The 15,993-nt window shown below is 28.4% G+C and overlaps 1 protein-coding gene across 1 annotated transcript; it reads right to left on the reverse strand.

The window, feature by feature from the left end:
- Window positions 1-3,704: 3,704 nt before the first annotated feature.
- Window positions 3,705-15,016, reverse strand: LOC120068021 (cucurbitadienol synthase). The gene is made up of 16 exons (XM_039019688.2): window positions 14,769-15,016; window positions 12,483-12,671; window positions 12,225-12,314; window positions 10,903-11,185; window positions 10,153-10,319; window positions 9,702-10,004; window positions 8,341-8,463; window positions 8,095-8,217; window positions 7,185-7,283; window positions 7,004-7,060; window positions 6,836-6,882; window positions 6,442-6,585; window positions 5,438-5,615; window positions 5,239-5,319; window positions 4,080-4,163; window positions 3,705-3,953 (listed from the first exon to the last, which is right to left on the reverse strand). Exons 1-16 carry the CDS (start codon window positions 14,982-14,984, stop codon window positions 3,843-3,845), a joined length of 2,295 nt encoding a protein of 764 aa, XP_038875616.1. The 5' UTR covers window positions 14,985-15,016; the 3' UTR covers window positions 3,705-3,842.
- Window positions 15,017-15,993: the final 977 nt, after the last annotated feature.

Here is a 15,993-nt window from a genome sequence, read left to right on the forward strand (position 1 = left end):
GGCCTACTTCATTGTGCATCAATTCAAATCGTAAGGTATTGATGTTTAAGTTTGTTCTTCTTTCTTACTCAAAAATTGGTTTTCAAAATATTTTGTTATTTTGCTTTGTTTACTATACCAGTCATTCGCAGGGGATTGTTGGGAATGACTTTGGGCCTTTGGCCCATAGCAAAAGGAAAAAATAGTTTTTGAGAGAAAAGAGATAGAAGTTGTCCTACATTGGAAGATTTAGGCTTGGCAAGTGGGTATATATTAAATATATTCAAGGGAGCTTCCGTGGTGTGGTGTAAGTATAACCCTTTCACCGCTCGCACGTGTCGCCGTCTATTCTGTCGGATGGATGGACGGGTTCGGGTAATCGCACTTGCGTGAAAAAGAAATAATTTTTTTTACTATTTATCCTTTTAATTTTTTATATAAAATAATTTTTATCACTGTTAAATGTTTTATTTGCCAAAATAATTGTGTTAATTGGAATTAGTTCCATAACGTCTTCCTCTTTTTAAAAAAGGTTTGAGAAGCTTGTGGATACATAAAAAACCTAGCTTCTCTCATCTTCTCTGCTTTCTGTTGCCCTCACCATTTATGAGCTAAAATTTTCAATTTATTCCAATTTGTCCTTCAACAAGTGCACGTCAGAGTCCAAATGTTGTGTGAACTTTGGGGAGCAACTGGCTTCTTGCTATACAATCCCAAGGGCGCGTCGTTCTTGCTTTCAAGACAGTGGTTTTATCCACGATACAATAAATCTTCATCTAGGAAAACAAATTGTTGTTCATTACTCAAAGAAAGAAAGAAAGGAAGAAAAGCTTTAAAAAAATTAAAAAAATTGCAATCCATATTTTATTTAAACAAAGATGGATAGAATTATTGAATAAAAAAGGTTTTGGGTTATATCACTTTTTGGGTTAAACAAACATAGATAGTGATTCTATGTCAATTTATACCCTTGATTTTGGGGTTATATCACTTTTTAGGTTGGTTTAAAAATTTTTTTTTTAACCCGATCCAATTCAATCTATGTAGCCCTGTATAACAACTAGAATGTTAAATGTTAGAAATAGACATAGAATCATGGGATAGTCAGACGTCATGTTAATATTAGTTTGGCTCAAAATCAATTTAAGATCCCGGATCGTCGATAATTGTGCAAACCAAACTAATAAATAAAAGACCCAAAATTAATTAAACAAGATAAAAAGAAGATGAAAGAATAAATATATGACAAACATAAAAATTTAAAAATATTATCGACTTAAATTTTAAAAATTTAATATATCTACATTAAAAATCCAAAGAAAAGTAAAGATATAACAATCTTAAAAGCCCAACAACCGAAAAGAAGCTTGAAATAGGTGTGAATTTGTTGAGATATGGTAACAATATTTGTTTAAGGTTTCAGATGTTATCTGAATCGTTTTTGTATTGGTGATTTTTGTCATGTTGTTTCTAAAAAATGTTGATTCTGCAAAAATATTTTTCTTTTCGGAATTCTCTATAAGCAGTATTTTTTAGATCTATTTCCTTTTTCTATATGCAACTGTTTTGAAAGTTAAGGTTGCTCATCTGTTTGTCTGTTGTGTATATTTAAAAGGTATTATTATGTTCTAGCAATGATGTGTGTATCCGGTCACGATTATAATGTTAAGCTTTGGAAAGAAGAAATTCAGTTGCATTGTTTGGAGATATACTCCAAGTTATTCATTGCATTAGAAGTGTGATTCAATCAAGAAGAGATTCTCAAGCTTAGGGGTAACTTAGGCTATCCGAGCGAACGAGACTTTGCTCTAAGAAGGAAAGATACAGTTCATGTGAGAAGGAGTCTTGCGACTTGAGGGGAGCTCGAGTCTAGCTGATAGGGAGTCTATGTCTTAAGGGGAGCCTAAGACATTCTTCACTAATATTACAACTCGGGGGGAGCCTAAGTTACGGTAAGAGGGAATCTCACACCTATGGGGAGCCTAAGAGAAAAGTCAAGTGGAACTATTCAAGAGTCACTGTAATTGTCTTTCTACTACATATTAGTAAAACTTTGTAATTACTTACCATTTGTATTAGTGAAGTTATCTTTTCTAGGCACTCTACCTCCCAAACATAGGTGGGATTCACCGAACTGGGTTATCAATCTATGGTGTTCTTTTATATGTTGTTTATCTCCTAAAAATTGTTTGTGGAATATTGTAGCATTGCTTATAACATCATTAACGTGCAGTAGATACCTCCATTCAATTTTCAGATATATTATGCATCTCTATTCAAGTTATTATCTAATGCTATCACTTGTTGAGATATCTTAAATTAATTGCATGGCAGGGAAATTTTCTTTTGGTCACTAATTCCTTTCAACTTAAGGTTTATGTTGATTCAAATAGGGGATCATGTTTGGACACTAGACGTTACATTTTTTTAGACAACTCACTTGTTTCTTGGAATTCTAAGAAATAACCATGATTTTATACATCATCAGCTGAGATAAAATACTATGTGTTGGCATATGTATAGAATGAAATACCTGGATTTCACACTTGTTAACTAATCTCCATGTTGTTTCCTTTGCTCGAGCTATAGTTTATATTTTGACAATATTGTTGTCATTCACTACAATAATTTTGGCTTACAATATTAGTTCTTAATTAATATAAAATATGTATGATGACAGATTATAAATTGCTATTGTGGTGGGTATCATCATAAGGTATGATGACATAATAGCTATGATGGTGATTAAAAGTCGCCATAAAAGTTTTTTCGTCGTATAGGAAAATAACTTCAGCCAAAACAACGTTGTTTTTGGCATTAAAATAAAATCGATTTTCCACCTTTCGATGACGGTCGAGAACCGCCATTATAGCTGCATGTTTTGGTAAGGATTCTTAATCATCATCATTGAACAGTATTTTGCTCGTGTTTTTAAAATCTTCCCATGTTCTTTTTCTTTCACTTTCAGTGGTGCTTTAAAATCGCCATTATAATGTACTCTTTAGTGATGAGCGCAAACGGTCATCAAATATGAATATTACGCAAAGGTATGAAAATTTTTGTTAAAAGAGGGGCGTATAATTTTTCCAAGGTTGACATCATAAATTCCATCTCTCATCGTTTATATAAAACGTCAATTGACATTTAAAACCGAAATTATTGTAGTGTATAATAGCTACCAATTGAACTTTTCACGATCTTACTAAATACACATGATAGCGATCATCTACTGCTTTGTTCGAGATAAGATAGAAAGCAGTGTTTTTTAAGGTTTTGTCTAGCTATTATATCTAATCACCTTCAGCAGATTGAGACATGTTCACAAAGGCTTTACTAGTTTCTACCCTTCATCCTTTTTCAGTCAAGATGGATATTTTTAATATCCATTATTTTCCATCCTATGGGGGTATAAAATAAATATGAAATTTATGGTTTTGTATTTTGCTTGTACGTTGTTTAACCTCTTTTAGTTACACTTGTAATATTTCTCTTTATACAAGTTTATGTGTATATATTGAGAGGTATCCTCTTCTAGAACTTGAAGAAGTGACATAGCTTGATCACAATCATCGAATATTACGTTAACACAAGCATAACTTTAATTAGTTAAGATATCATACACCAAATATTTCGAATCCCGACTCCAATATTGCATTTCTTGGCATCAAAGCAATAATTGAAAAGCAAGAGAACTAATACACACCTGTTGAACATTTTGTTTGGCAAAATAATATATAGTTTGTGTATTATATTAGATGAGATAATGAAACAAATTAAGGTGAAAATGGATATTCTGATACATTATTATATATACGACAATAATGAAAATGAAGTAGAATAATGTTTATGTAGTGTTACATATATTATTGAGTCAAAACCCGATGGGAATACTCTCCAAGAGCCCAAATGGGAAAAATGTTTCGGTATGCAGCATATGTAATCATGCAATTTTTATTAAATACTCCCATGATCTCCTGTAATATAATGTTTATGCAAAAAATATATATAATGTTAAGTTAGGAATTAATTGTATATGAGGAAAATGGATGAAATTAAATATATATATATATATATATATATGAAGAAATTATTATATATACCTCTTGGGGGAAATCACCATTCTCCAATTGGGAATTGATTAATAATCTTGCTGCACGGTGCAATGGTGCTGGGTCTCTCTCAGCCTATCAAACAAAATTATTAGCACATGACGCTATTAATACTTATATATAAAATCTTGTGTGGTAACGACGTAATCTTTTAACATGGTTTTCATTTTTTTTTTTAAATATATCCACATTTCTAGTAAGAATTCAAAAGCAAAGCTAATTTTTTAAGTCTAGTTCGATAACAATTTTGTTTTTAGCTTTATGTTTTTAAAATCTATGTTTATTTAGGCCTCGTTTGGTAATTATTTTGGTTTTTTATTTTGTTTTTTGAAAATTAAGCCTATGAACAATACTTCTACTTCCAAATTTATTCCTTAGTTATCTATTTTTCACCGATGGTTTAAAAAACCAAGCAAAATTTTGATAACTAAAAAAAGTAACCTTAAAAAAGTTGTTATGTTTTTTGAATTTGGCTAAGAATTCAATCATTGTACAATCGTGGTAAGAAATGTGGATGATATAGGCTTAATTTTCAAAAACAAAAACAAAGTTATCAAATGGGGCCTTAATTTCTTCATAATTTATCAATTATAATTTTCACATTTGTTAAAAAAAATACTTGCATTCCTAATCAAATTCTAAAATTAAGTACAAGTTTTTTAAAACTATTTTCAAATTTTAACTTGATTTTTTTAATATCAGTAAAAAGTGAACAACAAAATATAGAAATTGATGAATAGAAGAAGTGTTCATTTTCAAAAACTAAATAATTATCCAACGGGACTTAAGTTTTAAAACATAGTTTAGATTTTCAAAATATTTGTAAAAAAGTGGAAAACAACGATAACAACAAAGAAACTTTGGTAACTACCATAGTAGTGAAAATAGTATAGTTTAGAGCTAAGATTTTTAGTTTCTAAAAAATTCTACTTCTTTTCTCATGATTTCTTTATATATTCAAATTCAAGAAACAAATTTTTATAAACCACTTTCCTTAACTTTCAAAACACAATCTTAAAGAAAAATTAGATAACAAAAGGAAAAAAAAAAAAAAAAAACCAATAAATAAAAATAATATTTTGTATATTTTACTTAGGTATGAAACGGAATTTAAATGATTATTAAACCGGAGTATTAGAATAGAATTTACCTGGCCAGCTTCAATGAGAGCCATGAAAACCCAGGCAGTATTAACCAAGTGTGGTTTGTTTCCTTCGAGATTGGTATAGACCTACCCCCATAAAGAAATTAGAAAAAGAGAATTAATTTATTTAATGTAAATTAAAAAAGTAATGTATATAGAAGAATGGAAATTAGGATATGATAAAATAATAAAAAATAAGGCACACCTTATTCTGACATGAAAGGTAACTCTCTCCCCACCCACCGGCGGGCAACTCCTTAGATAAAAGAAAATCACAAGCCTTGCGAATGGCAACACAATTATTATATGTCCTTCCCGCAGCAACCAATCCCTTTATGCCAAACCACCCTGCATACGTGAAGCATACCCCCCAACATCCATACCTACAAACAACCCACCCACCAGTGACGGATTCAGAATTTTTGTTCGAAAATTTATTCCAAAATTAATTGAAATATTTAAACCACCTTTACCAATCCGTAAAAAAACGGTGTAATAGTAATGGATGCAAACATAATTAGATTTTCTTTTATCATATTTACTTACAATTATGAATTTGTCACATTTACGATTCTCGTAACCATTGTTATTTAGGGTCAAATGGTAACAATAACAATAAATGAAACAAATTCATTCTTTCCATAGTGTAACAGTTAATGATATCGGCTATGGGTCCCATGTAATTTTGAAACGCAATCAGATTGATCACCTTTTGTGCCTCAATTGAATTGCGTTCTTCAATTACACATTTGCAAGTGGATCCCGCATTTCATTAACACAAACGTAATCAAATGAGACCCACTTTTGAGATTTGTATTGATTTATTACGTTTTTCCTTGAGTAAATGTGACCTAAATTCTAATGAATTAGGATATATCAAGGACATAGAGCTAGGCTAGAGGACTTTCAACACTCTTACCACCATTTCAATGAACAATACTTGAGTACATCTTAAATTGTACTCATTTTTATACAGCCAACTCCAATCACATAATAAAGTTAAATTGAGATAAATTGTGCAGTTGGACAATTGAGCGAGCTACTATAAAGATGAGTACAGTCTATGACGCACCTAATTTTTTTTTCATTCCAATAAACTATTTATGTTACTTTTAAATTTTTAATATTAATATTATATTTTTTTTTAAAAAAAAAAATTGAACTTTAGTTTTATCAATGGAAAAGCAAAATGTTGGTAAGGAAACAAACCAAGAGCCATCCTTTCTTTGCATATTTTCTAGGAAATTGGCTGCCTTGGCAATAGCAATATCAATCTCTTTGGTCCTATGGCCTGGATGTAACTTCTTAAACAACATCAATGCTTCCATTGTAGCTGAGGTGCATTCCACATATCTGCAAGGATGACATCAAACTATAATATAAAGAAGCACCGTTTCGTTTGATAATCATTTTATTTTTTATTTTCTATGTTTAAAAATTATACAGGTTTCATACGAGTTTTTTTTAAGTTTATCACACTCTTTAAAAACCCACATGTAAATTCAAACCAAATTTTAAAACCATAACCTAAGTTTTCACAAAAAAAATCAAAAATAAAATTAGTTATCAAAACAAGCGTGCGTTACTACATCCACACACTTACGGATAATCGATGACGATATCTCCAAAGGTTTCAGCAGGGTTGATCGACTGAAAAAAACACGAAACCATTAACAAGAACAATAAACCAACATTAGATTTTATAATTATTATTGTGCATAATAAAGCTAATATAGCATGAGGTGGTATTATTATTTCATGACAATATTACCTCCAACCAAGGGTATGATCTTGTCAACTCGTATGACGCAAATCCACCATTTCCATTCTGAATGCATATATATTTCGAAGATGTAAAATAAATTAATAAAATTAAACTAGATAATATGAATAAAATTATGTAAAATATAATCAAGAATATTAATGATGTGTGGGCAAGTAATTAAACTCACTTGTAAAGAAAGGAGAACATTTACAGCATCGAAAAGGCGATTCTTTTCTAATGGATCCCCAACTATTTTCGATGGAAGTTTCGATAACATCAAACAAGCCTGCAATAGCCCAAGTTCATGAGTAACTTGTTAAAGTTTATTGACGTAATTAAATTTACTACAATGACTCACCCACTTAAATTTTTTAGTTTAGTGGTGATTTACCTGATATTAGAACAAAGAAGTTGCGTTCGATCCTAGTAACTTAAAAGTTTGTTGTAACAATCTCCTCATTTCTAATTATTGCAATATTTTTAAAGAATTGCAAATATAGCAAAATCTATCAGTGATAAGATGCTTACTAGTGATAGACCCTACTAGTTATATGATCTATCATTGATAGATTTTAAAGATAAAATCTAAATTTTGCTATATCTACAAATTTTAACGAAATACATATTGTTCATTCTCCAAAATCTCTAAGGTTTTAATTTGTTTTTTTTTTCTCCTTTCTTTTCATTCATGGGTATTCTACAAATTTCTAAGCTCCCAAGTAATCAATTGGTAATTTAACATAGTATCTCAAAATAAAGAGGTTTCGTGTTTGAATCCTTGTTATATAATTCTCTCAAATAAATATTAATTTCACTCCTTGGGCTTTGTACAAAAATTAGTCTACAAGTAAGAAATATGTATTAGAAAAATATGAGATTTCACGACGCCTCTCCATTTTCTTAACATGGGTTGATATTCAACATGTCTTTTCAAGACAGTGTCGCTTTCAAATTTACCATATTTATATCGAACACTTATTTGGACTTTATGTGTTCTTCTAATATTATATTAGAAAAATATGAAGTTTTTATCTCAAAATCAATTGACAATATGAGATCATGAACGTGTGACCGGATAATTGAGTGGAGTTTGATACCTTTAATCCCTCCGCTGTACAGTCAGAGATGAGCCATCCATGATCTCGAGTTGAAAATGGCCAAGCACCTTTATGAATGTGACGGAACCAAACATTAGGATCTCCAGGACAGTCCTGTTGGATCTGTAATAAAACCAAAATATTAAAAAAAACAAAAAAAACCTCGACAATGACGAATTCTATGCATATATATCATTATTATTCCTGTACATATAGCAATAATTTGAACAAACACAAAATAAAAACCTGAGAATCTTTAACAAAATCATGTGCTTTTTTTAAGGTTGGGCCAAAGGTGTCTATAAGTTTGGTGGATATGATTGCTTGGATAGAGAAAGCTGTGTCCCACAACTGGCTCCCATTGTAACCCTGCATATGCACTTAATAATTAACCACTTTTTCTTAATAATCAATTTGTTCATCTATTATTATTCATATATCACTGGGGAAAATAACCATTTTGGCTTTTAAATTTCAATTTATTGATTTCTTTCTTTTGTTATCGATTTTCTATCTATGTATTTAAAACTAAAAAAAAAAACTGTAACTTTTAAAAAGTTAAATTACAAATTTAGTTTATAAACTTTCAAGATTTGTATCTAAACAGTTCTCAATTTTCAAAATTTTAAATTTAGTTATTGAGCTATCAATTTATTTTTAAAAAATATATGTGATCTATTAAACAAAAAAAATTGAAAATTTTCTATTCCATTGGATATAAAATTCAAAATCAATTAATTTTAAAAAAAATAATTTGTTTGGAACCTATTAGACATAAAATTAAAAATTTAGGGACCAATACGTCACTTTTGAAAATTGAAGACCAAATAGATACAAACCTAAAAGTTTGGTGATAAATTTCTAAATTAACCTTTTAGATCCCTTTTGATAATAATTTACTTTTTTTAAAAAAAAGTTTATAAATACTATTTCTATCTATTGATTCTTTTGTTTTTGTTAGTCACTTTTTTTAAGACCATTTTAAATAACCAAGTCAAATCTTGAAACTAAAAAAATAGTTTTTAAAAAACTATTTTTAGAATATTTTAAGACTAAGCTTTAAGTTAGGAAAGATTAAAACCATGATTAAAAATAAAAAAATAAAAAAAAAATAAAAAAAAAACTTGCAAGAAAACAAGTGTCATTTTCAAAAACAAAAAATCACTATAAAAAATGGGTGCTTTAACGTTCTATTTGGTAACCATTTGGTTTTTTATTTTTGTTTTTAAAAATTAAGCTTATAGATACTACTTTTACCTCCAAATTTTTTCTTTTGTTATCTATTTTTTATCAATGACTTAAAAAACCAAATCAAAATTCAAAAACTAAAAAAAAATAGTTTTCAAAAACTTGTTTTTGTTTTTGAAATTTAGCTAAGAATTCAACCATTATACTTAACAAAGATGCAATAGGAAATAGACTTATTTTTAAAATCAAGAAACAAAAATCAAATGATTACCAAATGGGACTTAAAAAATTCATGAAATTTGGTTAAAAAGTGCCAAAAGAAAAAAAAAGAAAAAATAATATATATATATATATATATATATATATATATATTATTAAAATGAAAAAAAAAGCACGATTATTTAAAACAGAGTTGAAACCTGCATTCTCATGCCATCTTCAGCAACCCAGAGATAGTCAGGGACTCGTTGAAGATGAAATTTGAAGGCATCTGAGTAAGGATCTTCAACCCAACAACAAAGCATATTAAGTACTTTATTAACAGGCCCAAGACATATATATCGACTATTTTCATCTTCATAGTGAATATGTTCCATTGCACTTCTCAATGCCTTTTCCCTCAGTCTTTTCCCTGGCCAACGACTAAACATTGGCTCATATACATGGTAAATTGTTCCCCACAGAATATCTTGCACCTTCGGATGTGGATAGTACAGATCCTCCTGCATCCCGACGACCAAAGAAAGCAACAAGTATAAACAGTAGAAAAATCGACACATAGACTCACTTACGATCCACAACTAAACACATTATTCGAGAGAAGATATCTGAGTTTCAAAGTTTACATGAATCTTTATATATATGTGTTACCTTTGCACATGTATTGCGAGATTTATTCCAGTCTATTTCATGATATGGAACCGTGTAAATCTCTTTTCTAAGGGATAAAATTATGGATGTGATTGGCCCAACAAATCTCTTTCCATATAAGTATGACATCGGAAGATAAACCATTCGACAATGGCACCACATCCTTCCTGAAAAAATATAGGAAATTCAAATAGTTTAGTGTATGTTTGGTAAACATAAAAATTAATCTATCTTTTCATATATGTGTTTAGTAGTAGTGGTATAAATTAAATTTTATTTCAAAACTATAAAAATTTTGCTTTCTCCAACGCCATACTAGAGAAAGGGAGGCAGAATTCAATACGTCGAAAAACTTTGTGCATTCTTGTAATGATAATTGTTCAAAAATTAGTTATTATTACTCGAGTTGAGAATGTAAAAAATTATTGATTAATTTATATGAATTTTTCCAGTTAAAAATTTGTATTATTATTATTATTATTTTAATATCATATAATTTATAACACATATTTAACTTAACAAAAATGAATTATGTTTATAACATGTTATATTTGTTAATATTTTATCAATATTTTAAAATTCAAAATTTGAATATACAGAAACATGAAGACATATATTTAGATCATAAAATTCAAAAACAATTTTTATAAATAGAATTTAGATTCACTACCAAAATTTGAAAGCATAAAATAGAATTTAGATTGACTACCAAACGCTTAATTTAAAAGAAAAAGAATTGACATTGTGTACCGGGATGAAATGGTAGGGAATAAGGGAGTAACCAAAATTCAGGTGGAAGAGGATTATTGCCACTCCATTCATAGACTCCAAGTACAGAGAGCCACAACTTTCCCCAAGAAGTGATTGCGGTGGCGCCGCCGTGGTCCAAGATCCAACGACGAGCTTTTGTCATTTCGCCACCCTCTCCGTCATCAGCGTCTTCTCCAAGCAGCCTAAGTGCAACATAATTCAGTACCGAACCAAACATTGTGCTCGAACCTTCGATGTGCAAACCCCATCCCCTATCTTCATTCTATATATGCACCACCAATTTGTCAGTCTCTAAAAATTATTCAATGAGACCGTCACAATCTAGCTGACTTATATTAATCATTAAATATATAGATTCTAGAATATGCATCCTCCTATGAACTATTTGATACAAAATTTGAGATATTTTTCGATCACTCATACATTCGAGGTCCAGTTTGATAATCATTTTGATCCGGTTTGGTAATCATTTGGTTTTTTACTTTTGAAAATTAAGCATATTTCATTCCTATTTCATCCACATTTCTTACAATGATTTGTATTTTTTTTAAGTACAATGGTTAAATTCTTAACTAAATTCAAAAAATAAAAACAATTCTTATGAAAGCTACTTCTCAAAATTTGGCTTTGTTTTCTAAACCATTGGTGAGAAGTAGATAATAAAGAAAGAATGAAAATGGTGTTCATAGGCATCATTTTTAAAAATAAAAACAAAAAACAAAATGGCTACCAAACAGGCCTTCGCTTTTAGTTTTTTACTTTTGAAATTTATGTTTTTTTTCTAGCTAAATTTTACGTCGTAAATTGAACTCCTAGCTAAATTTTAAAAATACAAAAACTACAAGTTTTTGGTACCTATTTTTTTTTTTTCTACTTTTCAAAATTTACGTTTTTTAAAAAAAGTATGAACAAAAACTAGATAATAAAATATAGAAACTTATGGGTAGAGTTAGTGTTTAATTATAAAATTAGTTTTCAAAAACTAAAAACCAAAATCGACTAAGGCTCGGTTTGATAACTATTTGATTTTTGGATTTTAGTTTTTGAAAACTAAGCTTATTATCTTTCTTTTCCTTTTTCTACCAATATTTATAAAAATCAAGTCGAAATTTTAAAAAATATGAAAACAATAGTATAGAAATTGAAAGGAAACATACGTAAAATTTTTCAAAAAAAAAATCGTTATCAAACAAGGCCAAAATCTTTTGCTACTGGCGGAGAAAACTATAGTTTTTTTTTTCTCTTGTAGGTTCAATAGTATAAAACTATATGTCACATTGTAGAAGTCGGATAACACATGCCTGATGATTGTAAAGATATCTACACATTTCTTGGCGATGGTGCTTGGATAGAACAGAATTCAAAACGCCAGTGATATAAAGAGCAATCACCTGTTAGTAATTGAATAATGTTAGTGTAAATACAAATTTTATATATGTGGGGACAAGGGACTATTGGTTATAAATATGGACAGATTACTACCATTTACAACTAATAGACCGTGACATTTTTGTTATATTTAAAAATATTTTAAAATAAATTTTCTTTTTTTTACTTACTAGACCCGGAAGTAAAAACATGGGCCCTCCAAGATCCGAAGCCCAATGGCCATCGCTTGTTTGTATGGCTGAGTAGAAATTTAGTGCCTTTTCTAATGTATTCTTCACTGCTTCTTTCTTCACATCTTCCCCTTCTTTCAATTTGATTATTCCTCCAACTTTGGCATCATTTGTTATTTCCTTTTCATTCTGTACACATAATAAACCTTTACATGTCTCACTTTCATTTCAATAAATGCCGTCTTCGTTTGGTTATTGTTTAGTTTAGTTTTTTTTTTTTTTTTTTATCAAAATACTCGAGGATAGAAAATCAATAGGTGCACTCACACATCTCAACTAGGTTAAGACATCTTTAACACCCTCATCATATACCGAACCGTTAGCAATTGATTGTATTTCTTTAAAATATATACAAGAGAGAGTTTCCAGAGTCATAACAAGCATGCCAAAAGGAGAGGTATTTGGTTTTTAGATTTTGATATTAAACATATTTTCTCTCCATTTCTTACAACGGTTTGCATGTTTTTTTAAGTAAAAGAGTTTAATACTTAGTCAAATTCTAAGAATAAAATTAAGTTTTTAAAACTACTTTTATTTTTAGTTTTTAAAAATTGGCTCGATTTATTAAAACAGTGGTAAAAAATAGATAACAAAACAATAAATTTAAAGGTGGTAAGGATGTTTATAGATTTAATTTTTAAAAATAAAAAAGGGAAAAAAATAGTTAACAAATAAGTCCTAAATTTACTACATTTCTAAAGTTTTATATCTCGATAGAAATTAAAGTCAAATTTTGTACTCATTTGTTGATAACAGTGATAATTTGTAAATATGTTTTGACGACGAAAAATTTATCGAAATCAAGCTTATATTTAGTGTGATTTTCACACTTTTTTAAGAGAAAAATTAAACAACACATTAAGTTTCAAAATTTATTAACACCACAAGTAAAAATAGTTGTGGCTATCAAGTAAATATCTGGTTGAAACTAAATTATTATTAATTAATTATGTTATGAAAATATTTTTTTCTCATAAATATATAAGGTCAAGAATGATTTTTTTTTTTTTAACTTTTATAAAAGTAATAATTTGATTTGTAGCGAATTAATATTTGTTATGTATTTTCATTCATGAAACAATTTTACTCCATGTAGTACAATAAGCTCATGTATCTTAAAATCCATAACAATTTAGTCTTTATCATAAAAATTATTGTTAAGATTTAATAGAAGTTTGTACATTGGTAGATAAATAAACTAATTAAGAACCCAATAAGTTTGTATGCTACAAAGTCTAAATAGTTAAATAACAATAAAACTCAGCCATTAATTTTGATGAGATTTTTTTCAACATGATTAAGGGTGTGTTTGGAATGCATTTTCAAGTATTTAATCTAAAAATAAGTCGTTTTAGAAAAAATTGGAGTATTTGACAATTGCTCAAAATAACTTTGAAGAGTATTTTCAACAATTTTTGTCAAAAGTGTTTTTTTAAAAAAAAAATTCTCAAGTCAATTCAAACAGATCCTAAGTCATTGCAAATTTAAAAATTAAGTGAACTAAATTGTTGCATACCAAAATAACATGGCTAAATTGTTAAAAAAATGAAGGTATAAAGTATCGTTACAAATTAAAGTATAAGGACTAAATGGTTAACTTCATGAAAGTTCACAAGTACCAAAATTAAATCAATTTCTAAAAAAGCTAATGACATGTTTGAGAGTAATTCTAAAATTGTTAAAATATCTTTTATTGTTTTTAAAATCATTCGAAAAAATCTTTTCCTAATTTAAAATTAATTTCAATAATACAAAAAATGCATCTAAAAGTAAAAAATTAAAGATATATTTCAAAATCTCTCCAAAACTTGGAGAGAATCTTAATTTAGAATGTCCATTAGACCGTAAATAAACCCTTTAGTTTTAATTTTTAAAATTAAGAAAAGGAAATTCACAAGGTTGTAATATGCAAAAATAAATAAATAAATAAATAAACATTACTTTGATCCTTATATTATTTTGATTCTCATTCAACACTCTTTAAAAAATTCTACTCTTTATAATTCTAAAATGTATCAATTTTCTTCCTTAATTTTAATATTTATTTCATTATTAAATAATCAAAATGGACACGTTTTTAAAGGTAGATAGTGAAAAATAAACCAAAATAATGAAAATAGAGAATCATTAAAAGAAATGAAAAATAGTTAGGTACATGTCGAGGATGAATTACGGTTGTGCATAGATATGTATAATAAATTTGAAAAAAAAAAAAAGGGAAAGAACCTGAATGGCAAGAAAGAGATCGGAAGATTGCTTTCGATGGAAACGATTATTACGAAAGTGGTTGTTCGCAATCTGGATTTGGTGCAAGTGCTTTGGAGTAGCATTAGCATCATCACAAAACTCCCAGATTTGGCGTCCTAAGTGATTGCTTACACTCTTCATCCATTTCTCTTCTTTCTCCCCAACACTCTCCCTTCCCACTTTTAATCTCCACATTTTTCTTTTTTTTCTCTTTTTTCTAATATATATATTTTTATCAACTCACTCCTTTGCCTTTTAAAATTGATTTTCTTCCACGTTAACAATTTTAAACTAAAACTTCGATGCCATCTACGACACTTATATATAAAATCCTACCAACCCATGCACTTATTTCTTTTCTTTTTTCTTTTTTTCTTTTTTTTTTTTTCCAATTTCATATAACATTATAAATTCGATTATAATGTTAGATATTATATTAAATTTTCCTTCATCTACGAGCTTAAATTTTTGGATCAATCGGTGATTTAAGATGGTATCAAAGTAAGTGGTCCAAGAAGGTTTTGTATTCAAACTCTTATAATATTAAATTTGTATTCACCATGAGTTTGAGCTTTTGGGTTAATTGTTATAGAAATATGAAATATAGATGTTAATGGATATTTTTTGAAATATTATAAAAACAAATAAAGTTACAAATTTTAATTAATAAATAAATATTTTAAGATTTGTAAACTAACCGTGTGTTGTTATTTTATAATGTTTTATGGATTTTTTTACGATATAATAGAAATATTGATTCACTTCTCTCTTAAATTCGTGGGTGTATAAAAATATCGATGGAAATTATAAAGATGCCAACAAAAATTTGACACCATACATAGAACTTATGTTTATATAAGAGTGTTTTTCGAAAGGTTAAAATTATTTTCATCTGATTTAAAATTAATTTGTTATTTTTAAAATTTTTAAGGTGATTTTTATATCAGTGATTTTGAATCGGGAAAATGGTTTTTTTTAATAATGTTCAAAATTACTTTATAGTGTGTTTGTAATTTATTGAACTGAAAAGAGAATAATATTACCTTGCTTCCTTGCAAGAATGCTAATGGAATTTCAACATATCTAAAAATATCTAAATCCCTTTCTAAAATTGCCTAAATAAACTATAAAGAGCAAAAATTGTAGTTTTGGTTTTTTATTGCATGCATAAATGACTGAATACTAAAACAAGATATTCAATCCA

Source organism: Benincasa hispida, chromosome 12, assembly GCF_027475165.1.
Source record: "Benincasa hispida cultivar pf3 chromosome 12, pf3_genome.v1.1, whole genome shotgun sequence".
In the NCBI taxonomy this organism is placed as follows: Eukaryota; Viridiplantae; Streptophyta; class Magnoliopsida; order Cucurbitales; family Cucurbitaceae; genus Benincasa; species Benincasa hispida.

Coding starts and splice junctions, on each gene's coding strand:
- LOC120068021 (XM_039019688.2), bottom strand. CDS start 14,984: ATGTGGAGATTAAAAGTGGGAAGGGAGAGTGTTGGGGAGAAAGAAGAG. Junction 10,005..10,152: donor CTCGCAATACATGTGCAAAG/GTAACACATATA, acceptor GTCGGGATGCAG/GAGGATCTGTACTATCCACA. Junction 6,586..6,835: donor GATATCGTCATCGATTATCC/GTAAGTGTGTGG, acceptor TCATCCTTGCAG/ATATGTGGAATGCACCTCAG.